Source organism: Neomonachus schauinslandi, chromosome 5 (genome assembly GCF_002201575.2).
Source record: "Neomonachus schauinslandi chromosome 5, ASM220157v2, whole genome shotgun sequence".
Lineage (NCBI taxonomy): Eukaryota > Metazoa > Chordata > Mammalia > Carnivora > Phocidae > Neomonachus > Neomonachus schauinslandi.
The window spans coordinates 174,342,263-174,366,928 of NC_058407.1; the positions used below are offsets into that span (position 1 = coordinate 174,342,263).

Consider the following 24,666-nt stretch of genomic DNA (forward strand, 5'->3'; position numbering starts at 1 on the left):
TCCAGGCAGCCAGCCCTCGGTCTGGCGGCTCCCCTTCCTGCCTGGCGCCCTGGCCTCTTGTCATCAGACCGCTGTGGATGAACTGAGCTGCATCCATGGGGCTGGGGGGCCGCCTGGCACAGGCAGCCCTTCCTCACGCACACTGATTTTCCACCACGTTCCCTTGGCATCTGCTCACCTGGGCCTCTGAGCACCACCTCGGCTGAGCTGGGCAGGGATTGCCTGCTCCCTTTGCTCTGACGCTCCTGGACCTCCAACCTTGAAGAAGACCCTCAAACCAGCCAACAAGTGCAGTCCCCTCCGGTGGACGATGCCACTGAGGTGTGCCAGGCACTCCGCACGTCATCTCCATGCCTGGCACCCATCTGTCCTGGTGGCAAACACCACCCCATTTAATAGATGGGGGAACTGAGGTTCAGTTGCTGGGAAGGGACAGGGCTGAGATTTGAAGGGGAGACCCCGGGGTGCTCCTCACAGCCAGCTGGGACATCCTTGGTGCAGGCTCAGCTGTCGGGGCAGGGGTCGAGGTCACACCGGAGTGCCCGGGTCTTCGGGAGGGAGAGGGATGGACACCGCCCTGTGGAGGCGGCCTGCGGGAGAGGCCATGGGTGCCGAGGTGCAGGTGGGGCTTGCCTCTGTCCCTCCCTGTCCCCTCCATCCCTTCCTGCCTGCGCTGCCCCTGGTGTGAACAAAACCCTCTGTCCACAGGAGTGCCGGGCCTGGGTCTCTGGGTCCCTGGGTCCCTGGGTCCCCGGGTCCCTGGGTCCCCGGTCCTGCCCGCCCCTGGCAAGGCCACATCTGCATGGCGGGCCGGCGGCAGGAAGCGTGGGGCTCAGAGGAAGGGGTGAGAGAGGAGGGGGTGTGGACCAGGAGAGAAGGTGTTCGGCTTGCTGGTTTGTTTGGATGCTAAAATTAGCGGCTTGTGAATGAGGGGGCCATGGGCTCACGCTCTTCTCTTAGCACTGGCTGAATCGAAACCCCAGGTGCTCGTCTAAAAATTGTATCGAAAGTTTCCGAGCTGGTGTGGCTGACTGGAAATGAATGTCTAATACAGGAATTTCCTTCTTTCCTATCACGTGTCATGTTCGGCTCTGACCTTGTTTTGACCGAGGCTGCACGTCTCCCCCAGCTTGTCTGACTGGACACGAATGTGGGTATGAGGCTGTGGGATGTGTGTGCGTGTGTGTGCGTGAGAGAGAGAGACAGAGACACACAGAGAGACACACACCAAGGCTCAAAGACCTTTAGCCTAACAGACCTAGTCCTTACCCTTCGTGTCCCCAGCCCGAGGCCCAGCACAGGGTGGACGCCAGCACCGTGGTGACAGAGTGCCTGCGCGGCGCGGGGTCCCCGGGCATCTGTGGGCTGGCAGATGCAGGATCCCAGGGATGGAAAGGGGGACATCTGAGTTCTAAGGTAACTTTCTGTAACTCCTTGAAGGTCACCTTCTGTAAAGTGAGGCCATAAAACCTGGGTGACATGCCACGTGGGGTGGCTGTGAGGACCAAGTGAGCTCACACAAGGGAGCCCCCAAATGGGCCGGACTGGTGAGGCCAGGGCCCCTGGGCTTCTCGGGTTGGATTTGCCCAAATGTTCGAAACCGAACAAGGGTGTCATTTGCCCCGAAAACAGATTCCTCATCCCCCACCAGCCACCAACACTCAGCCTTAGTTAGTCCCCAGACTGACCCGCTGTGCCCTTCAAACCCTCTCCCCCCCACTCCCGCCCCCTGCCCAGGGAGCCTGCTGACCAGACCGCCCCCCAACCGGCTCCCCCTCCCCTGGTGTCCCCCCGGCCGGGAGCGGTTTTCACAGGTGTGTGCGCCATGATCCCTTGGGCATCTGAAGCCCCTCAGAGACCCCTCCTCTCGAAGCAACGTTTCTCGTGCATCAGATTTAAAGCTCATAGGAATGCAAGGGAAGCCGTCTTTGTTGAAATACGGTTAATCGAAGTATTTAAGAGCAAACTCGTAATCTGGTCACTCATGTGCTTTCTCGCAAACGCGTTCAAGTAACAAGATTCAACAGCAAGACCTGGGGCCGGGGATGCCAGTGTCACCGTCGTGATGGGCATGACATGTCTCCAGTCGCCTTTGGGAGCCACGGTGAGATGTCCGTGTGTCTGTTGGCGAGCAAGGCCAAGGGACACGTGCACGCCCCGGGAGCTCGTCGCCCCTGTGTGTGATGGAAGGAAACACCAACCTGGACTCAGAGTTAGGGAAAATGAGGCTGTCATTCCATCCAGTTGAAGCTTGCAGACCCCCCTGGATTCTGCTCACAGATCCAAGTGAGGAAGCCTTGTCTGGAGCACAAATTGGGTCTTGTTCGTCCTTCTGTTCCCAAACCTAGCAAAGCCGAGAGCGGGCAGGAAGTGTCCCCGAGACAGGGCCCGGGAGTCCAGCCCCGGCCCCGCAGTACAGGATGGACAGACCAGGAGGTCTGGTGTCCCGAGTACTGAGGGTGGAATCGGGCCCGCTGCGCTGCTGCCCTCGGGAGCCTGGCGAGGGCTGAGGGCCTGTCTGACCTTGAGCATGGCTGGGGGCGTGCTGCCAGGGACCCCTTTGCGGTAAGGAAGGCAGACCCTCAACTAAAGCTTGAGCTGGGGAGGGCTGGCCCAGAACTCACCTAGAGAGTTCACCTAGGAGCCCCTGACAGCTTAAAATAAACCACTAGCCCCCCGTTCCATGCCCCAGATGAGAGGGAGGAAAACCGTGTTGCCGCAAGGGAGAGCAGCTCGGGCTCGTCCTGGCTGTCCGCGCCCACGGGCGAGGGGCCCGGCAGCAAAGGGCTGCCAGCCAGCAGGGCTCCGGGCCCGGCAGGAAGGGTGGTGGCCGGGCACTCGGCGACATTTGCCAGACCAAGTTCCTGCTGCGTTCCAGGTCATGGCTGGGAAGCAGGAGAGCCAGCTAAGACTCAGGGGTGTTGCCATGGGAAATGCGATTTCTTACCGCCGCGCCCCCCTTCAGCTCTTAGTGGCACGGAGAGGAGTCGGAAGGGAGTGTCTGGAAGGAGGCGTACGAGATGCTCAAAACCTAGAGCCGGGGCCAGCGATCTGGGAGGGAAAGCATGAGATATCTGTTCATCTCGCGCGGCTCCGTTCATACTTGGTTATTGTTAGCAGCCTCCGGGGTCTACGGCCCTCGTCCGCTCGAATTACCGTCAGCTGCTGGTTTTTCCGGGATTTTCTTCGCTCTTTCTTTCCTTCTTTCTTTCTTTTTCTTTTCGACACACACAGTGTGTGTGTGTGTGTGTGTGTGTGTGTCCACGAACGCACATATGTATGCACACCAGTTTCAGTGGATGAATGTACAGGCTGGGAAGACTTCTAGTACCCTCTAGTGGTGGGAAAGGCTTCACCGAGCCGTGCGTGCATGTGGGGGGGGGGGTGCACCCATGTGTGGGGTGTCGGGTCCATGGTCGGGCACGCAGAAGTACTACCAGCCCCACTGGTGGCCTTGTTCCCTGCAGGCCGTGACTGCCACCTGCCCTCCAATGCGCCCTCCCTCTTCAAATTCCCCCGGGCAGGCTGCGGCCAGCTTGTCACTCCCCATCCCCCGTAGACCCTCACCCTCAGGCCCACTGACCCACTTTTCAGTCAGAGAGACGGGGCTGAGGGACTGGGACCCCTTCCCCCCGACCCAGACTTCCGTGATGCTTGGTGCCATAAATCTCCCAGGATTAAGCCCGCCCTGGTTCTGCAGAGACGCAGCCTCCCGCCCCCACCCGCTCCCTCACCTCCACTTCCCCGCACCAGCTGCTGAAGCAAGGAGCTATTGATTTCTCCTCCGTAAAATAACACGGTGTCAAAAGACAGGCTCCTCTTGGCTTCTGCCATCCCCCAGGTCACCCGGGCCCTCCGAGGCCTGGCGCTCCCCTGAGGTCCCCAGACCCCAAAAGTCATATCAATAAATCCAGCATCCTCACGCTGGCCCCGGGGTGGCCTGTGCGGGGGAGAAACATCTCTCTGTGGTGACTGGAGCCCCTGTCAGCAGGGTGTGAATCAGGCTGTGCCACTCACAACTGTGGGGACTTGCACAGGGGTTTCCAACTGTAAAATGGGCGTGGGTCTGTATAAAACTGGAAGACGGTCGCGCAGACTGTTTACACTGACATGTGCCTGGTCACAGCATGAATTCGTGCAGTGGGATGATGAATAGTCACTTGCAGATGTGGCTCTTTCGCAGGTGGGGGAGAGAAGGGAAAAGGCCTGGGGTAGGGAACAGGGGAGAGGGACCCCAGTAACACCTGTCATGGTCTCTCTCTTGCATAAGATCCAGAAAAGCACCTGCAGGACAAGTCATAGAATTCAGGGGAGCCGGAAGACAGGTACGGGGCAGGTCCATTCTGCTACTCTCTAGTTTTCTCTGTGTTTGAATTATTTCGTGAGAAGATAGTAAAATGAAGCAGGAATATTAACACCCCTCAGAGGAGCACTAGGAGGGTGGGTGCAAAGCATCTAGGCCAGAGCCTGGGGGCTCCTCCCCAGTCCATCCCACCGTGCCCACCACCTGCTGCCCAGCACCCACCAGTCCTGACCCAGGGCCACACTGTACCCTTCTGCTGTCCTCCGTCCCTCCCCAGCCCTGGGAGAGCCAGCCGATCAGCTCCTCCTTGGGCATGGATTTGCTTTCGCTTGCAAGGTGCACGGATTAGCAACAGACCTCAACCTGAAAGAACGGAGCCACAGGCTCAGACTGAGGGAGCATTTCCCAGTATGTAAGTGACGTTAGGAACTCGGCAGACTTTTTAAAAATAATATCATATATAATGATATGTATATGATATATGTAATATATTAAAATGCATATACATATACATTATAGTATGAGGATACAGGATATATTCGGGACATTTATTTTTGAGTTGTCTGGTTTTGGTGAGCAATGCTGGCTTCCCATAGACTTTTCTTCCATAATCAGTTTGTTTGCATTGAAGAAGTCACTTCGCCTACAGAAGCTGGGGTCAGGGTGGCCACGTCAGTGCTGATCAGGACCCTTTGGGCCAGGCAGGGGTCTAAGGGGGGCTGAGGTCCTGCCTCTGTCTGCTCACCGAGGATGGGCAGCTTTTTTTATACACAGAGGCACCGTCCACTCACCAAAAAATTGTAAGGATGAAGTTTGTAGTCTGAAAGACAAAGGGACGGTACCACATGCGGCCTCCTTTCTATCTGAAGACATAGGAACGACCCATGTCTCTGCACCCCCTCATTCCAGGGGGGCCCGTGGGCCTAATGACACCTCGCCTGAGCCGTGCCTGGGTGACCCAGGGTGGTCCCAACTCTCCTGCTCACTTGCTGTGTGACCTCAGGCAAGTTCTTGTCCCTCTCTGGGCTTGAGCGTCTCTGTCTGTAGAATCAAAGGCGGGAGCTGATTTCTGATGATTCCTAAAGGCGCCAGTCTGCGGTTTCCTGTCCACCTTCCTCCTCTGCCACGCACACACCCTGCATCTAAACTTGGTGGCTTTACTTGCCAGATCCAGCCGGTGGAGAACAGTTTCCGCCCCAAGCTGAGGGGCATAGGCTTCGATCATCAGCGGCAGCCTTATCCACGGGGCCCAGCTTACTGACGGAGGCTGTAGATGGAAGCAGCGTCGCCTGCCAGCCCCCTTGACAGCCCCCTGGTGTTTGCAGGCTGGAAGCAGGACCGGCCCAGAGGTCCCATGGGTGCCACGGTGGGAGACGGGCAGGGCCTGATGTGGGGAGGGGTCCAGACCCTCAGGAGCTGGGCCGTTCCCCTGCCTCACTAACAGGGGGATTGCACCAGAAGCCACCTGCCGGGCGTCACACAGGAAGCCCCGGGCAGGGCCCAGATGACGGGGGCCACCGAGGGGGGAAAGGCAGAGGAAAAAGTCTGGTGTTGCTCCCAGGCTCCCAGGCAGGTCAGGTCAGGCTCAGCCCCTCCCGGCCCCTCAGCCTGCCCCTGCTTCCAGCCCTTCGGGCCCCACCCAGGCAGGACCCCTGCTCCCGGGACCCCTGCACACCGCCGGCCCGCTGTGAAGCCCCCTCCTCACTGGGCCCGAAGGAGACCCTCATTCTCTCTTGGCCACGCCTGCGGAAGCTCCACTGGGAACCGTGGTTCCTGCAAATCTCGCCTCCACCATGGGCCGGGCACAGAAACACCAAGTCTTGAAGCCTCAAAACGCCCCGGGAGGTAGGGGCTCCCACCATCTATCTCCAGCTTAGGAGGAGGAAACAGGCCCAGAGATGGGAAGCAGCTTTCTGAGGCCAGGAGATGCGCAGCTGGGATTCAGAGTCAGGTGAGTGTCACCCCAAAAGGTTGACTCTGTGATGTGCCCTCCACAGCCCACCCCCCAGAGCACGTGGTGCCGTGTGCACGCTGGTGGGCAGGTAAATGCCAAACGTGCCCCCAGGGATAGCCCCCTGCGACTAGCAGGCCCTCGAAATTACTTTGAACTTGGCTCTAGGCAGCGGCAAGTTCTAACGTGTCATTTTTGCACAACTGGGAGGGGTCAGTGGGGGACTTGCAAAGAGCCCCAAGAATCAATAATCTGCCCGGAGACATCTCCTCCACGTCCGGTCCTATCGCCTGGCAGGGCTCCCGGCTCCCACGCAGAGCCCGTCGGAGGTTTACACCTGAGCCAGGCAGGTGTGCTCAGAGAGGGGACGAGGCCCCAGCAGGTAACATGACTTTCCCAAGGCCCCCCTCTCCCCCTCCCCCGGCGACTGGCAGAACCTGGAAACTTTGGGGAGCACGTACCACCCTGGGGAGCCTGTGGTTCCCTCCTGTAGGACTTGGCTGCAGCACTGTGGGCCCCCAACCCCCACAGAACAAGCCTCCATCCTGGGGCTGAGCCCACCTCTGCCCAGGCACGCCCCTGCCCCCCATCGTGGGCTGAGATATAAATTAAAATTCAATTTCATTAAGCCAGTGAGCAATCAATCCCTGGCTCCCGCTAACAATGCTGGGCAGGGGGCCTTCGCTTCCTCCGTGGCTGTAATTCACCCGGCCTTCCCCGCTCTTGTTCGCAAACTGCTAGAGCAGCACTTCCCGCCCAAATTTATGGCGCTGGCAGAGTCTGGGGCCTGAGTTACAGCTGCAGGTTTGATCGGGGACTGCATTATTCTGCATGTAATCCTCACGCCCTGACAGGCGGGGAAGGGCCTGTTGTTCTCCCAGAGCTGGGCATTGTTCCCCTGCCAGCCGGGCCCCACTTGGAGCCTGGGGTCCTGGGCCCCGGGCGCCAAGCCACCCAACCCCAGGCGGAGACCCACCATCAGAGAGCTTGACCCACAGTGGCGCCGATGCCCTGCTGAACACCCACCCATGCCATCCCGTAAAGGGTGGGGGGGGCGTGCTGGAATCCCATTTCACAGATCGGCAAACTGAGGCATGGAGCTCCGTGACCTGCTCAGGGAGAGCCAGTCCTCAGCCCCAGGCCAGCTAACGGCAGAGTTCACTGCTGAGCCTCTGCACCATTGAAATCCTCCCCCAAGTGCACACCGGCTGTGCCCATGCGTGCCCACTGCGGCATGTAATGGCTTGTAATAGCCCGAAATCAGAGCCAAGGAACGTATTCAGTAGTCCACAGAGCACGTAAATCATGGACCCATGGAATTCTGGGCTTGTGAAAAAGAGGGAGGCTGTTCCGTGTGTCCTGACATTCAAAGCTGTACCAGCCCATGGAAGAAACATGAACCTTACATGTAATACATGCATGAAGCACATACGTATATGAGTGTGTATACACATACAAAATGTGTACATATATATATATATATGTAGGCAGGCTCGTGTGTGCACAGAAAATGTGGCTATAGATACCACACTGTTAGCATGGCTCACCTCTGGGCTGTAGAATTGGGAGGAGGAGGGGGGTCCGCTCCCCACCTTGCAAAGATCTGAATGTTGCAGCGAGCACATAATACTTCTGTAATGATAAAAACCATAAAGCTTTTTTCAAGACCCATATGCTCCCCCGCAGAGCATCTGGCTGCATCTAAAAGTTTCCATACCCCCATCTGGGCATCAGATGTTCACACCAGTGCACGGGAGGAGAGTTCAGCCATCCATGCCCTCCCCACCCACCACCCACCCCGTGCCCACCTTACTGGAACTCCGGGTGCCTTCCACAAGGACTGGGGCACCTCTGACTTTTGGGGGTGGCCCTGGGGAAGGGGGATGATGACTCAGGGATGCAGAGTTGCAGAACATGGGGATTGGCCAGAGCTGGAAGCAGAAGGCAGGGAGGAAAGAGGGTGAGGCCCAGAAAAGCAGGGGGATCATTCCCACCGTGTTAGGGAGCTCCCAGCTCATGGAGCAAGGTTTGCCCCACTGTGCGGGGCCAGAAACGGTGGTCCCCTCCCCATTTCACATTGTTCTTTTTGGAGGCTCAATAGTTATTAAAGCTTCTTTCACATTCCAAGGGCTACAATTTCCAGACATGATCTGTGCCTCCCATGGACTCACAGGCTTAGAAGCCAAACAGAACCAACGTGCCTGAAGCGTCAGCCCAGGCAGTGGTCCAGCACGAGAGCCTGCAGGACAGGCACGCTCAGAGCGGGGTCCCTCTCTCCATCATCAGCCCCGCCCTGAGTGCAAGCCACGCCCACCTCCCCCGCTTGACGCAGCAAGGGTATCCCCCCAACCGCTCAGGCTCCCTCTGCCTGTTCGCCTCTCTGCAGCCAGAGGAATCTTTCTAGATGCAAATATGGCCTGGTCCCTCCGCCAGGCCCTCCAGGGTCCCCCCCAGTGCTCTCAGGACAGAATCTGCCCTTCTGTCTGGTTTCCAAAGGCCTGCATGGTCTGGTCTCTGCGTCCTGTGCGGACTCTATCACCTTACACACACACCCACATGTGCACACACGCACACGCACAAACACACCTGCATATACATGACACACACGGAAGTCTCATCTGTGCATGTGTGCATACGCACCCACCCGTGTTCATACTCAATCACACAGTTACACATGCACGCACACATACTCACATGCGCACATGCGTGCACATCTCCGCACACACTCACGCATACACACCCACACCCGCACATGCACACGCTCACACTCCAGCCGTGCTCTGCCGCTTCCCTCCCCTTGCTGCCCTCCCCTGTCTGGCGAGTTCCTGCTCTTGGGACTCAGCTCAGGACGGAGGCTCCCACACACCTACCCTGTCACTGTCTTCCCTCTCCTTGCGGATCCATGGCTAGTTTCCACTTCCCGTCCCCTCGGGTCAGGCTGCACCACGTGACCCGTCGTGGCCCGTGCTGTGCTGTTTCCTAGACAGAGCATTGAATTAACCAAGGGAGAGACTCTCGTGATCCTTTCCCTTCACGGACCAGCACACGTTGGCGGTGCAGGGAATGGGGACGGCTGGTCACTACCCGAAGGACAACTGCCTGAGAGACGCATGGACTCGCAGCCAAGTGTGTGACCAACACAGGAAGCCTTGTCGTTCTAAGTGACAAGGTTTGGGGGTACTTGTTACTGCAGTATAACCATAGCCAAACTGACAGTCACATACATCAAACTTCCCTCTAGAATTTCCTGATCACCAATTCCTCCGCTCCCACCACAGAGGGAGGCTAGCTGCCCTTCTTCGGGTGCCCACAGCCCCTGAGCTGTCCCCAGTACCCTCCGCACACTGGATTAGCAGCGCCTGCTCACGGCCCTGCACGCCGCAGTCCTCGGCTCGAAGGACTCTAGATCCCGCCGCAGGGGACCCAGCTCAGGGGAGGGGTTCAGTACATGATTGACGAGCTAATGACCAGTTGGAAATGAGCTGGGTCTTGAACGGTGCATGTCCCAGGTAGGGGTTACTGCACAACCATGGCGCAGAACCAGAAACAGCCCAATGGAGGAGGGGGGGCTGGAAGACAGTGGGAGGGGGCTGGCCGGCTGGGCAGCAACGAGGGTAGCGTGGCGGGGCGGGGGTCGGGATTCGGGGCAAACTGCCTCTGTGAGCAATTCTGAGCACTCGTGGGCTGTGGCACATAGCACCTGCCCCTTCACCAGGAGAATCCCAGCAACCTGGTCCTCAGCCTGGAAGTTCCAGACCCCACGAATCACACGGGCAGGGAACCAGCCAAGACCAGCTGATGCAGGGTGGGCTCAGCCAGCGGTCTCACCCTCTCCCACCTGGGCTCCGACACTTCCCAGGTGACACTCCCGGGGCCCCTCAGTGTGTCCTTCAGCAGGAGGGGTGGACCGCGGCTTCTCCCCAAGAGCAACAACCCCTGGTGGGGCTGAGCTGGTCTTTGCTGCCCCCTCGGCTTCTTTGTGAGTTGAAATGTATTTTCCCCCCATTCCTAATTAACTCCCTGCCACCACGCTTGCAGTAAAGCCTGATTTATCGCTGTCTTTCTGCATGCAGGGGACGGGCTATTTAATCTCTGCCGCGTGGACTCGGGCACACCATCTCAATGAAATGTACATCCCTCATCCTGTTAGTATCCTGCCAGCTCTTCTCCATCTCCCTGCTGTCCACGAGCCTGGCCGTCCCGGACTGAGGCGGCTGTAAATCACAGTCTCTCCTCTATAATAACACCCTCTGCACTTTGGCCTCACCTGTCAGCATGGCTCGGACTCTGCCAAGCGGCAGTCTGTGGCTCACTCCCATTGGCAAACCCGGCAAGCCAGGAGCTGGACCCAGGTATTCCCCAGCCCGGCCCCCTGTGGTTGGCGCTCCCCATGCTCCGCCAAGCCCAGAAGTCACCTTTGGGCAGTTCCCAAGAGTGCCTCCCCGGGGATGCCCGGCCAGGGGAGCATGCTCTGCCCACCGGCAGGGCAGACCACGGTGCCAGGAGTTGGCAGGCCAGGAGCCACCCCAACCGTGGAGGGGCAGGAGCGGAATGGTGAGCTGGTAACTAGGCGGGAAAGCAAGCCCCGATGGGTCATGTTCCCTGGGTCTGTGGGGTCGGTACTCCTCCCCGGCCCACGTCAAGCCAGCCACATGCCGCTGTTGCCACTACTGAATGCCAAGTTCGGGAAAGATGGGCATCCTGGGTCTTCCCGCGGGTCCAAGCCCGCTCCGCACACCCTGGAGGGGACAGGGGGTGAGTTCAAAGCTCAGCTGCTCACCCTCGGGGCAGTTCCAAGGCGTGTCCCGCACAAGCACGAGCAGGAAGGAGGGGACTCTGAGGCTAGGTGCCCAAGGGTGAGTGGGCGCCTCACTGGCTGAAGAGGAGGGGAGCAGAAGCACCTTCCCGGCGGAGCAAGGAACGTGGCCGGAAGCGTGGGCAACTTTCGTGGCCACCTGTTTGGCTGCTTCAGAAACCGTATGCAGAGCAGGTGGGTCTTGGCCAAAGCCATGCCGTGGCTCCCAGAACCGTCCCTGGCATTGCACAAAGGCCCTTCTCTGACTGCAGATGGATGGATTTCTTTTCCAGAAGAATGAGCCTATGAATTCTATTTCATGCCAAGCACCCAGGCATTTGTCCACAAAGCACAAGGTGGGTCCCCGATGCATTTTTAACTGATGGCGTCAACTGGGTTCTTCAGAGCCTAAAGGGCTGGCGTGCTCTCTGGCCCCACACGGCCCCGGTCTCCGTGCAGGACCCAGAGCAGGCCTCGGGGCGTAAGTCCACACCTGTATAACGCAGAGCTGGCCCTACACCGTGGCGTTCCCAGACTGGAATGGGCACAGGATCATCAGTCGAGCTTGAGAAAGGCCGATTCCTGGACGCCATCCCCAGGACTCCCATCCTGTTGCTGTGGGTTACCCCCCGGAGAAGCCTCCTTGACCTCAGGACCCTGAAACAGCGGCCTGTCCATCCGCCCTGTGGCAGTGATGCTAATGCAGGGGAGGCCCTCGCTCTCTGCTCTCCCTTCGGGAGGCAACTGCCGAGGGCGGCCCTGAGCCACTGGGCCCGGCTGGAGGCAGCCCTGGGCGTGGAGGGGCTGCCGTGCCTACCCCTCCCACGACTTCTCGTGAGCCCCCGCTGGCCTGGCCGAGATTGTCGGGGGCTGCCCTGCCGGCCGAGGCTCTCCCTACCCACCCCCCACCTTCTTTCTGGGTGTCAGACCTGCATCATGGTCTGAGGCTAAGCGTCTTCTCATGTGCTGATCTGCCATCCAAACACTATTTTCAGTGAAGTGTCCATTCAAATCATTTGTGCATTTTTTACTAGGTTGTTTCTTCGCTCTTGAGTCTTGAGAGCTCTTTATACATGCTGGATACATGCCGTTTGTCAGATACGTGTTTTACGGCAGCCTCATTTTAACACCAAGGCCCAGCCCCAAGGGTGGGTCTCTGTGCTCCTCAAAGCTAGTCATTTATTTGGAAAACAAATCTACAGCAGCGCCCACCCAGAGGCCAGGGGCCAGGCCATCCTGGGGAGCTGGGGGGAGCAAGCGCTGAGGGGCCAGGAGGGGTTAGCCAGGTAAAGGCCGAGGAGAATGTGTGTTGAGAGGAGGAGAAGGAGAGAACATTCTAGACTGCTCTGTCCAACAGGGTGGCCCCTGGCCACACGTGGCTACTGAGCATTGGACATGTGGCTCGTGAGACTGAGGAATCAAGTTTTTTATTTTCTTTTAATTTGAAAACTGACGCTGGATTCAGTTATTGGGAAACTTCTAAGTACGTTTGGTGCAACTGGGGTATGCAACTCTCTTTTCCAGCTGTAGGTTTTGTGACATCTAAATGCAGGTCAAGTATTTCTCATTAAAATGTAGCATCAGGGCTGAGATGTGTTACACGTGTAAAATACACCCCAGGCTTTGGAGACTTAACCTGCATCATCAATAACTTGTCTATTGATTACGTGTTGTTATTTTGCACATATTAGGTAAAATATGTTCTTAAAATTCATTCTGGCTGTTCCTTCTTCGTTTCTTTTTTTGTTTTGTTTTTTTAAAGATTTTATCTATTTATTTGAGACAGAGAGAGAGTATGAGAGGGGGGAGGGCCAGAGGGAGAAGCAGACTCCCTGCTGAACAGGTAGCCCGACACGGGACTCGATCCAGGGACTCTGGGACCACAACCCGAGCCGAAGGCAGTCGCCCAACAAACTGAGCCACCCGGGTGCCCCCCTTCTTCCTTTTTTAATGAGGCTACGAGAAAATTTCGGGTTACCTACGCGGGTTGTGTTTGCGGCGTGCATGCTATTTGCAAGGTCGGCGGCTCTGCTCTAGCTGTGGGAATGGAAGCCCAGGATGCTGTTAGCACCTGCCCACTGCCTGGCACACACCTGCCCCGGCGCACACGGGCAAGTGTTCAGATCCTAGGAACGAGGCCACACCCCTGCCGCGTGGAACAGGTGTGTTTGTTCTAGAGACCAGGTGGTCCTGGGAGCATTGCCCCACCTGAAACACGCAGGGTCCGCCCACACGTGCACTCCCTTTCGACCCCACGCCCCTCCGTGGCGGGCGGGTGGGCAGCCATCCCCTCAGGGGAGAGAGCTTAGAAAGCCAGATCTTGACCATTATGTCAGACCAAAAAATGTGGCTCCAAAAGCTTTGGGAAGAAACTAAGATCTGGAGTACACCTTCTCCCTGCTCCTAAACTAGCCCGAGCCCTTTCCAGCTGGGGAAGGAAAGAGGAAACACAGAGGGGAAGCACGGGGTTTGGATGCCACTGGGGGTCCGAGAAGGGGATCCTGCAGCCTGCCCCCTCGGGCGGGAGAGGAATGAGAAGTCCCCAGAGCTAGGACAGCTGGGGACAGACGGAACCCGAGAAATCTGGTAAGTAGGGGGTGCTAACACGGGGTGGGGGCTGGCAGGGGGCAGGGAGGACAAAGGACACAGAAGTCAGTAAGGGACAGCGAGCAGGCTACCAAGGAGGAAACTCTCTGAGGCTTGGACACCTCGGAACAAGTAGAGCAGGGGGATGAGACATGACCGTGTCCCTTCAGGGGACACTGGCATCAGGAGCTACCAGTGACCAGGTACCCCCCCCAATGCCATAAGTCTGTATAACCCCCTAGAACATAACTGCCATGCTAGGGCCAAAAGAAGGGCAAAGGGACCCTCTAAACTTTGAGTTTAAATGGCCCAGTTTACCCAGAACTGGCCAAGATGGCATTTTCTGCCATGGGTCAGAATCGGGGCTCAAAGTAGCCATCAGGCTGAGTTACAGAAAAACACAGTCCTGGTTTCGCTTCACCTGAGTCCCCAGAGTGAGAGATGCATCCCCACCGCCTGGGTCATGTGACCACTTCCTTCCCAGGGTGGCCCCAGAAGCTTCCAGAACTCCCCTGTGTGGCTGAAGACAGGCATGGCCAGACCCCCAGGGCTGGAAGCACCCACCTCGAGCTAAGAACAAGATGAATTCCCTTGGAGCTGTGTCGGGGGGCTGACCTTGGAGCCCTGGGCCTGCTGAGCATCTGGACAGGGACCGGCAGCCTGGGAGGGGCTGCAGTGGGCTGAGGTGGGGAGGGCGGGGGGAATCTCATCTGGGAGCCACAGATGAGTTCTCCAGGCTGCCATTTGTTCTCATTAGTGCCTGGATTCCCTTCTCCAGAACCAGACAGGGGTGACCAGCGTCGTGGGCCCAGGGCCCATGTCCCCCTCCCCAGCTATGGGCAGCTGTAGGTGAGAAAGCAGGATGGCATGGGGAGGGGGTCGCTGGGGTCGGGACCCGGGATGCCTGTGACTGTCACTCCCTTCCAGCCAGCTGCCCACTACGCCTGCCCACCAGCCTTGTTCTTGGCCGCTCCGGAGAGCAAGGCCATTCCTCAGCCCACTGCAGCCCCTCCCAGGCTGCCGGTCCCTGTCCAGATGCTCAGCAGGCCCAGGGCTCCAAGGTCAGCCCCCCGACACAGCTCCAAGGGAATTCATCTTGTTCTTAGCTCGAGGTGGGTGCTTCCAGCCCTGGGGGTCTGGCCATGCCTGTCTTCAGCCACACAGGGGAGTTCTGGAAGCTTGTGTAGCGTGAGCGCCACCTGGTGGTTGCAGGTGGGAATTTCAAGCCATGTTCTCCAGGAGGCCAGACCATCTCTGGGCCAAGGTGGGACCACCCACCGAGGCTAGCAGCCGCTCAGTGCAAGCCTGAGGACTTCGAGACAGTGGCAGCAAGGTCTAGCTACAGGGGCTACACCTCCCAGTCAGGTGGACTTCATGCACTCATTCCCCCAAGCATGTATTGAGTGTCCACTGCAGGCCAGCTTTCGGGGATCTAGAGAGGAACGAAATGGTCACGTGCCTGGCTTCACGGAGTGTCCACCCTAACGGGGGGAGGCAGAGAACGAGCGTGTAAGTAATGAGATAATTTCATAATGTGTTCGGTGCTGTGAGAATTCTCAAAGCTGAGGAACAGAGTCCAAAATGTTTCTCAGGGTCTTCAGTGGGACTCGCCTCAGCCTCATCCCCCAGAGCTCACCTTGACACAGGCCCTGGGCCCCATCCTCCTGGGGCTCCCCGCAAGTCCTTACCTGCTGCGCTGTCCAGGCCTCAGAGCCATTCCCTGCACAAGCCATTCCCTCCAGCTGCTTGTCCTTTACATTGAAACTCAAAGATCGCCTCTTCCATGCAGCCTTCCCTGATACTCCACAGGCAGGATCAGCCCCCACCACCATCACCATAGTATTCATGCACCTTGTATGGACCCTTTCACAAGGTCAGAGAGTGGAGTCACTATGAGGCGCTGGGTATGGAGCTGGGAAGGCCTTGCATCCAGCCCTGACTTGGCCACTGCGGGGGTTTGTGGCCGTGGGCGTGGTTCTTAATCTTTCTTAGCCTCAATTTTCTCGTCAGCGAAAAACAGGACTTAAAATAGCACATCCCTCCTGGCTGAGAAAATGTGATGCTTTAATGTCAGTGAAGTGCTCTGCACATCTCGGGGCACACGGAACACATGTTCGGTAAACACGAGCTGCGATCGTATGATATTATCCCTGTGCCAAAGCCAGAGACGCAGCTGTCTGTTTCTGGCTTTCCCCGCAGAGCTCTAAGTGTCTCTGTGTCTTGTCTTATGAAGAGGGCCTTTTCCCGTTGTCCCAGGACTGTGATCCAGGACTCCGGTCTGGAGGCAGAGGGATATCAGGTGCCCCCAGCCAGCAGCAAAAGGGGTAAGATGTCTTCTCAGGGCTGAAGGCTGAAGAAGTGGCCAAAATGCTAGCCCACCCTTTCCCCCTCCTTCCATTGACAGCCATACAAGCAGGAGACAGCCGAGGAGGCAGGGGGAGAAATCGGGAGTCCTCGGGGGTGCGGGAGGCCGGGGGCATGTCACTGTCAAGTTAAGAGACCCTGGATTTTTTTTCCCCTCCTCCTGCTCTCCCTCCCCTCCTCGGCTCAGGCTAAGCGGAGAGGGAGGAAGAGGAAGGAGAAGCAGCTGGTTCCCCTCCCTGCCTTCCTCCTGGGGCTCTCAGGGCAAGGCCTGGCCGCTCTGCAGGAAGGCACAAGATGACCGTGAAATTGGATTTGAGGTGGAAGTTTTAGATTCAACCAAACAGGCCTTTTTATTGCCCCAAAGTGCCCGGGAAATGGCAGAATCTGTCCGAGCCCTAGCGAAGGGACAGGAAGCGGAGAATGGAAAGAGCAAGGCTGAGGGAGTGAATCACTAGCGGGGAAAACCAAACCATTTCCTGTGCATTCTCGACATAGGCCAGAGCGACCATAAACAGCTACACATTTCCCCAGAGCCTGGTGCAAGCTGGTGTCCAACCCAACATAGCAGGAGGACAGGTTAAACTCTCCACCCAGGAATTCCGTGCCCCAGACTTGCTCCCCGTGAGGGTCTTGGCCCTGGATGCCCCCCCACTCCTACAGCCCCATCCCCACTCCCCCCACCCCTGTGCCCATGCTCTCAGCAGACTCAAAGCCCCACACCTGATTTGGTGTTCTTCTGCCTTGAAATTCCTAAAACCTTTTGAACAAGGGACCCCACAATTTCATTTTGTACTGGGCCCTGCAAATTACGTAGCCAGTCCTAGGACAGGTCCTTGCTCCCCAAGGTCATAGGTAGCAAATGGAACCCACTCTTCAGGCCCCAGGGCTCCTCTGCAGAGTGGTCAACATAGGTACCTTCTGGGGGGTCTCTGAGCCCAGGCAGCTCCCCTGCCCTTCTCCTTCCCCAGGAAGCAGGCTCTGAGCCCACCACCCATTATGCCTCTGTGCTCTGGGAGCCTTGGTCTGTGCAGACTACCAGAGGGGGGCCCCAGTGAGCCAGAGGGGGCCACCATGGGTCACTGCTCCTGCCTAATATTTGCAGGGCAGGATGGGACATGGGGAGGGCGGTGCTCCCAGTGCTGGAGGGCATCGAAACCTGCGGTAAGTTAGGCAGCATTTCCAGACAGCTGCTATGGGATGAGAAGGCCAAGGGCAAGGAGGGAGCCGGGCCGTAACAGGAATAAGGTAACTGCCCCCGTGCCAGACTCAATTCCTCCCGGCTATTAATCCATTTCATCGCTACAACCTGTTCAGGCTTGCTTAGTTCATCTCTATTTTACAGAATAGTAAACTGAGGCACAGATTTTATATATATATGTATATATATATATATATATATAATCAAGAGGCTTATACTTATGTATATCAAGAGACTTATTTTTAAAAACTGGCTCCCAGGATTATAAAGCTGACAGGTGTGAACTCTGTAGGGCAGGTCAGCAGGCTGGAGACCCAGGCAGGATTCCTTCTCTCTGGGAAACCTCAGTTCTTATTCTTCATGCCTTTCAACTGATTGGATGAGGCTCGTCCACATTAACGGGGTGATGCCCTTTACTTAAAGCCCACTGATTGTAGATGTCAACACATCTATGACACCCGGTCACACCAATATCCGGATTAGTGTTTGATTAAATCACTGAGTACGATGTCCTCCCCAAACGGACGCCTCAGACTAACCATCCCAAGTTCTGGCCAAGAAGCTGTGTGCAGAAGCGACGGTCACTTCCAGGTTGTGATTTCATTGCCAGTCCAAAACCCTCCAGAGCTCTTTCTTTCCCTCTCCTGGGGGACCAGCAATCTGCAAGATGGTGGTTGCCGGGTCAGCCTGAGTCCCGGGATGAGTTGAAATAAAGGAGACCTCAGGGGCACCTGGGTGGCTCAGTCGGTTGAGCACCCAACTCTTGATTTCAGCTCAGGTCTTGATCTCAGGGTCCTGAGATCAAGGCCTGCATTGGGCGCCGCACAGCAGGAAATCTGCTTGGGGATTCTCTCTATCCCTCCGCCCCTTCTCTCTCTCTCTCTCAAATAAAATAAATAAAATCTTAAAAGGAGATTCCCCCCCCCACACACACACACAGTCTTCAATGGACTTGAGGTGGGAGCTAGAAATGAATAAATCTTGGGTTTGGGAGAATTTCGTGAGGCTAAACTAAGTCTAAAGAACGTGTGTCCTTCACCTTGCCTTTGTGCAGTCCTCGTGAACCAGCTCGATGTTTCTTGAGCATCTCCCAAAGGTATCCCCAGATCCTAGCCTTCTCCTCAGAGGTGATGTGAAAGTCTCCACGTGTGTTGCTACTGAGGATGAAAATAACACGTACCAACCTTTGATGTTTGAACCTAGATCAGCACCTGAGACAGAAACTCACCCCACTGTCCAGACTGCTGACTTGGTTCTCAAAACTGCTAACTCTTAGCTCCCACAAATGTTCTCCTTCTGGTGCTTGGGGTCAAGTTAAGTAGAACCTAGGTTCAAATAGGGAAGTGCCATAGCACATGAGTCGTGGGTCCCACAACTAACTGTTCCTTAAAAACATGCTGACTCTGAGTGAAATAATCAGCCAGCAAGACAACTCTCTTCCAAACCATGGCAGGCAGAATCCTGAAGAATTCCCTTTTCCCCTTCCAAGAGAAATGACAAGGTCTATCCTAAAGAGAAGGTCCTCTGTGATGCCCTCAAGGCCCCTGGAGACTATGCCTGTCATTCAACCATCCATCTACTCATCCACTCATCCATCCATCCACCCATCCATCCATCATCCGTCCATTCATCCATCCATCCACCCATCATCCATTCATCATCCATCCATCCATCCCTTCTTCCTTCCTTCTTTCCTTCCATCCATCTATCCAACAAGCAGTGATTAAGTTCCTACTATGTGCAGGTGCAGGGCTCCAGCCCTACAAAGATAGATTGCCTCATGGATACAGCTGGGGAGACATTCAACATATGACAACACAAATAATTTTAAGTGTGATAAATGCTGGAAGTAGAAAGCATGGGGTACTAGGACAGCAGACAGTGGGAACTGGGCCTAGTTTGGTGGGGTATGTCAGGGGGGGAGTTTGGGGTCAGGAAAGGCTTCCTGAGAAAGTATGGTTTGAGCTCAGCCCAAAGGGGTGAACGCCTGGAGAGAACTGAGGGCAGGACAGTTTTGGGAGCTAGGGAGTAACAGGAGGGAGGTTCTGAGGCAGGAGCAATCTCCGGAATATGAGCCAGAGTCACTAAATTCTCCAGAGTGGACGGGCTTGAGGGGGGCAGGGGGAGGAAGGAATGGTGACTCTATTCCTAGTCCCACAAAGGGGGAGACGCATGATGCCATAAAGGGGGCACAGGGTGCCAAGGGAGTTGGAAAGACAGGGGTGAAATTCTGGCTTTGCCACTTCCTCGGTGTGTGATTTTGGGGGAGAGACTTTACATTGCCAAGTGTCAGTGTATAGAATATGAAGGTAATGATAGTAATAATAATTAACATTTACAGAGACCTTACTTTTCGCACGTCTTTCTTCTTGGGACTTTACAGATCTCATCTAATCTTCAATAATTTCAACTCTGTTGTAGTACTATCACGTCATTATTGTTCTCACTATATGGATGAAGAGAAGCAGGGCACAGTGAGATTAAGTAATTTGCTCAAGGCCACACAGCGAGTAGAGGATGGAGTCAGGATCAGAATGCAGAGCCATGCTGTGGACTATTACACTGTATCGCCACCTGGCGGTTGTAGCAGTAAGGATACGCTAGGTTAGGAGGCAATAACAAACAACCCCATGATCTTTTTTACTTGATACTGTAACAAACAAGTTTAACAAGCTGGCTGTTTGTTTAGAAGGTCTATTTCTAATTTCTAAAACTTTGGATATTATTAATGTTAACAATATCAAATTTAACTTGACACATTTTTTTTTAATAGTAATAGCAAATTTAACTGCAACATGGGCAGAGAATGAGGTCTGGATGACACCGATCCTTGAAAATGTATTGAAACTTGCCTTCTAAGCTCCTTTGTAGTCAATTTTGAAAACGTTCCTTGTATTTGAACAGAATACGTATTCTGTAATTGTTGGGCTCGCGGTTCAACCTATCTGTAGTAGGTCAAATTTGTTCATTGTCGCTTATCTATTGGTGCATAACAAGTCAGTCCAAATCTTAGTGACTTAGCATGTCGTGTGGTCATGACTCTGCAACCTGGACTCAGCCAAGCAGCTGTGCTGGTCCTTCCCTTGGCGCAGTTCAGCTGCGGGTTGCCTGAGGGCATGGCTCAGCTGGGACGCTGGGGTGGCTGGAGCAGTCTCCCTTTGCAGGTAGTCCTGGGGTCTTCACCTTTTCCCACAGTCTCTCCAGCTCAGCAGCTGGACTTGTCAAAGCAGCTGGACTTGTGCATTCAGGGTTCTGAATGCACAAAAACAGAAGCTATCAGGGTTCCTTAAAGCTCAAACCTGAAACTGGCAGAAGATCACCTCTGCCACACTCTATTTGTCAACACATGCCCCACATCCAATCCAGATTCAAACCAGAAGTGGTTCTTTTGGGGGCTCCTGAGGTAACAGACTCCCACAACTGTATTTTTTTATTTCTTAAACTATTTTTTTTTAAAGATTTTATTTATTTATTCATGAGAGACAGAGAGAGAGAGACAGAGGCAGAGGGAGAAGCAGGCTCCCCGCGGAGCAGGGAGCCCGATGCAGGACTCGATCCCAGGACCCTGGGATCATGACCTGAGCCGAAGGCAGATGCTTAACCGATTGAGCCACCCAGGCGTCCCTATTTCTTAAACTATTAATTACTAGCAGAGGTATGTTTAACCCACACCCTCACCCCAGCGGTGATGGTGGATTCCTCTGTTTCTCCTCAAGGTTGTGTCCACTCTTTCCTTTCAATGTTTGAGGCTGTTATTAGGTGCATACAAGTTTAGAATTGTTATATGTAGCAGTGACATAAACCTTTTATTGTATAAAATGACTCTTCATCACTAGCAATGCTTTCAGAGTTAAAATCTACTTTGTCACCTATTAATATAGATATGCCAGACTTCTTTTGTTGGGTATTTGCCTGGCAAATCTCCCTTCACTCTTTTACTTTGATCTTTTCTGGGTCATCAGGTACGTCCTTTAGGAGTAGGCAGCTGGACCTTGTTTTTATTTCATCCAGTCTGACAGATTTTGTCTTTGAACTATTTTAGTCTGTTCACATTTGCTTTTATGAGCCATATATTTGGATGTATTTACACCTTATTCTGTCCCATTCGTCCTGCTTTTATTCCTGTGTTTCTTTCTCCTTCGTTCTTCACATTCTTTTGTCTTGGTTGATTTTTGCTTCCTCATTCCATTTTCCCCCTCTGCTTGTGTGGAATTTATACACTCTATTTCTCTTCTTTTTGTGTTTACCCTAAAATTTTCAGCATGAGTATTTAACTTGACAAAGTTTAGCATTAGTCAAAATGTTTATTCTCCTCTCAAACAATTAAAAGATCTTAGGACACTTTATGATCGTCCCCTCCCCATATATATATATGCCTTTGGTGTCCGGTGTTTTAGTTCTATTTTTTCCTTAACTCCACAAGTTAAAATTATTATTGTTATTTCATATAATCAGTGATAAGAATTACCTGTGTGTTCACAAACTGTCCACGCTTTCTTTCTGTATGGCAGACCTTCCTTCTGAGATTATTTTTCCTCCTTCTTGATGCACGTTATAGTAGATTGCCCATGCTGCCATAGCAAAAATACTACAGACTCGATGGTTTCACAACAGAAATTAAATTTCTTACATTTGTGGAGGTTAGAAGTCCAAAATCAAGGTGTTGGCGAGTTTGGTTTCTTCTATGGCTTCTCTCCTTGGCTTATAAACTGGCCATCTTCTTCCTATGTCTTCACATGGTCTTCCCTCTGTATGCATCTGTGTCCAAATTTCCTTTTCTTATGAGGACACCAGTCATGGGGTCGCAGCCCCACCTAATGACCTTGTAACTTAATTACCTTTTTAAAGACCCTATGCCCCAATAGAGTTACATTCTGAGGTCCAGGAGATTAGGAGTGCAACATATGAATTTTGGGAAGAAGGCACAGTTATGTGCCCGTAATGCACATTATATAAAGTAATCGTCTTTTTATTTGTTTGAAATGCCCTCATATCCTCCATTTTCTTGAAATATATGTTTACTGGGTTTACCATTCTAAGTTAATGGTTATATCCCCTCAATGCTTTTATTTTATTTTATTTTATTTTTTTAAGATTTTATTTATTTATTTGACAGAGAGAGACACAGAGAGAGAGGGAACACAAGCAGGGGGACTGGGAGAGGGAGAAGCAGGTTTCCCGCTCAGCAGGGAGCCCAATGTGGGGCTCGACCTGAGCCGAAGGCAGACGCTTAACGACTGAGCCACCCAGGCGCCCCTCCCCTCAATGCTTTTAGATATTAATTCCAGTCTAGCTTCTACCTTCACCATTGAGAGATCAGTTCTCTGTTTCTGTGGTTGCTTCGTGGGTTGTGTGAGCTAGTACATGCAAAATGCTTAGAACAGTGCCTGGCCCCTAGTAACGATCATATAAATAGTAGTATGATTGCTTTCTCTCTGGCTGTTTTTAAGGTCTTCTCTTGTCTTTGATGTCCTTCAAGGTCATGATGGTGTATCTCCATCTAGATTTCATTTATCAAGCTGAGCATTTTGTGTCATTTGTCAACTTAAAATTCTAAGCTGTGATTTCTTCAGATATTGCCTCTTCTTCTCCCTAGCCCCTCTGGAACTCTGGTTAGATATATATTCAGTAGGTCTTTCCTGTCTCTTACTCTCCATATTTTTGTGTTGTATTCAAGGTGATGTTTTCAGGTCTGCATTCCAGTTTCCTCTCTTGATCTGCATCTTAGTCTACAACTTAACATACCCATTACATTTCTATTTCAATATAGTTTTCATTTTTAGATGAATTATTTGGTTCTTGTTCACATCTTCCCAAACATTTTTTATATTCTCTTATTCCTCATTCATACTTTCAATACCCTCTTTTATTTCTTTTTTTTTTAAGATTCATTTATTTATTTTAGAGAGATAGAGCATGTGTGCATGAGGGAGCAGGGGGAGGGGCAGAGAGAGAGAAGAGAGAGAGAATCCCAAGCAGACTCCCCACTGAGCACGGAACCCGACACAGGGCTTGATCCAAAGACTGTGAGATCACGACCTGAGCCGAAACCAAGAGTCAGATGCTCAACTGACTGAGCCATCAAGGCGTCCCTCCCTCTTTTATTTCTTTAGAGATATTAAGCATATTTATTCTATCATCTGTATTTGACAAGTCCAATATCCCACATTTTTTAGTCTATAGTTTGGGCTGTTGTCTATAGTTTGGGCTGGTTTTCATTCATGATGCCTTATTTTCTTCTGTGTTCACTGGTTGTTAAAAAAATGTACACTCACTTCCCTTGGAACTTAATCTGTTGATAAATGATTGACATCCATACTGTTGATTTTACCAGCTCTTTCACTGAATATGTAGTCCTTGCTGGTCCTCAGTTTACGCAGGTGTCTTCTATCAGACTCTCTACCTTTAACGATCTTTAGGTTTTTATCTCTTGCAGCCAGGAAAATAGAACCCTAAACTTCAGGGGTTCAGCAGATGTTGTCAGGGAAGCTGGTGGCTTCACCACTAATATGCTTAACTTTGAATTTTTTTTTTAAAAGATTTTATTTATTTATTTGAGAGAGAGAATGAGATAGAGCATGAGCATGGGGAGGCTCAGAGGGAGAAGCAGACTCCCCGCCGAGCAGGGAGCCCGATGCGGGACTCGATCCCGGGACTCCAGGATCATGACCTGAGCCGAAGGCCGTTGCTTAACCAACTGAGCCACCAAGGCGCCCTTAACTTTGAATTTTTGTTTCCACTTTGATTTTGGCCCCTGAGCCTTCCTTAATCAGATCAGTGACTCTTAAAAAAAGTTTTGAATAGTTTATAAGGCATTTTTAATTGTTGTTGCAGAACAGTTGGTCTGAGTATTTGGTCTACAATACTGTCAGAAAAAGAAGTGTCTTTATTGCTTCTCTCTTCCATCTCTTTCCCTCGTCCTTCTAGAACTCTTAGCATTCCCATGTAACTCTCCCTTCCTTCCTCTCATGATTTCCATCTCTTTATACTTGTCCTCTGGGTTTTGAGATATTTCTTTTACTTTATCTTCCAGTTCTCTCATCTTGTTTTCAACATTTCTCAATGGTTACCATTATCATTTGCTGTTGTACAATGCCATTTTATTATTATTATTTTTTAAAGATTTATTTATTTGAGAGAGAGAGTGTGTGAGCAGAGGGGAGGGGGAGAGGCAGAGGGAGAGAGAGTCTCAAACAGATTCTGCATTGAGCACAGAGCCTGATGCAGGGCTTGATCTCATGACCCTGAGATCACGACCTGAGCTAAAACCAAAAGTCAGATGCTCAACCAACCATGCCACCCAGTTACCCCTACAATGCCATTTTACACCATGAACAGCTCTCCTAAAGTGGAATGATGAGGTGGTGATGGTGATGGTGGTGGCAGTGCTGATGATGGTGATGATGATGATGGTGGTGATGGTGGTGATGGTGATGGTGGTGATGATGATGGTGATGATGGTAGTGGTG

The 24,666-nt window shown here is 53.4% G+C and overlaps 1 protein-coding gene across 1 annotated transcript in view; it reads left to right on the plus strand.

The window, feature by feature from the left end:
- Positions 1–604: 604 nt before the first annotated feature.
- The window catches only part of GNA12 (G protein subunit alpha 12), a 135,969-nt gene continuing 111,907 nt past the window's right edge, over positions 605–24,666 (plus strand). The window contains exons 1-2 of the mRNA XM_021680134.2: positions 605–622; positions 1,285–1,416. Of these exons, the coding sequence (XP_021535809.2) occupies positions 605–622; positions 1,285–1,416 (150 nt within the window). The remainder of the gene's footprint in view (positions 623–1,284; positions 1,417–24,666) is intronic.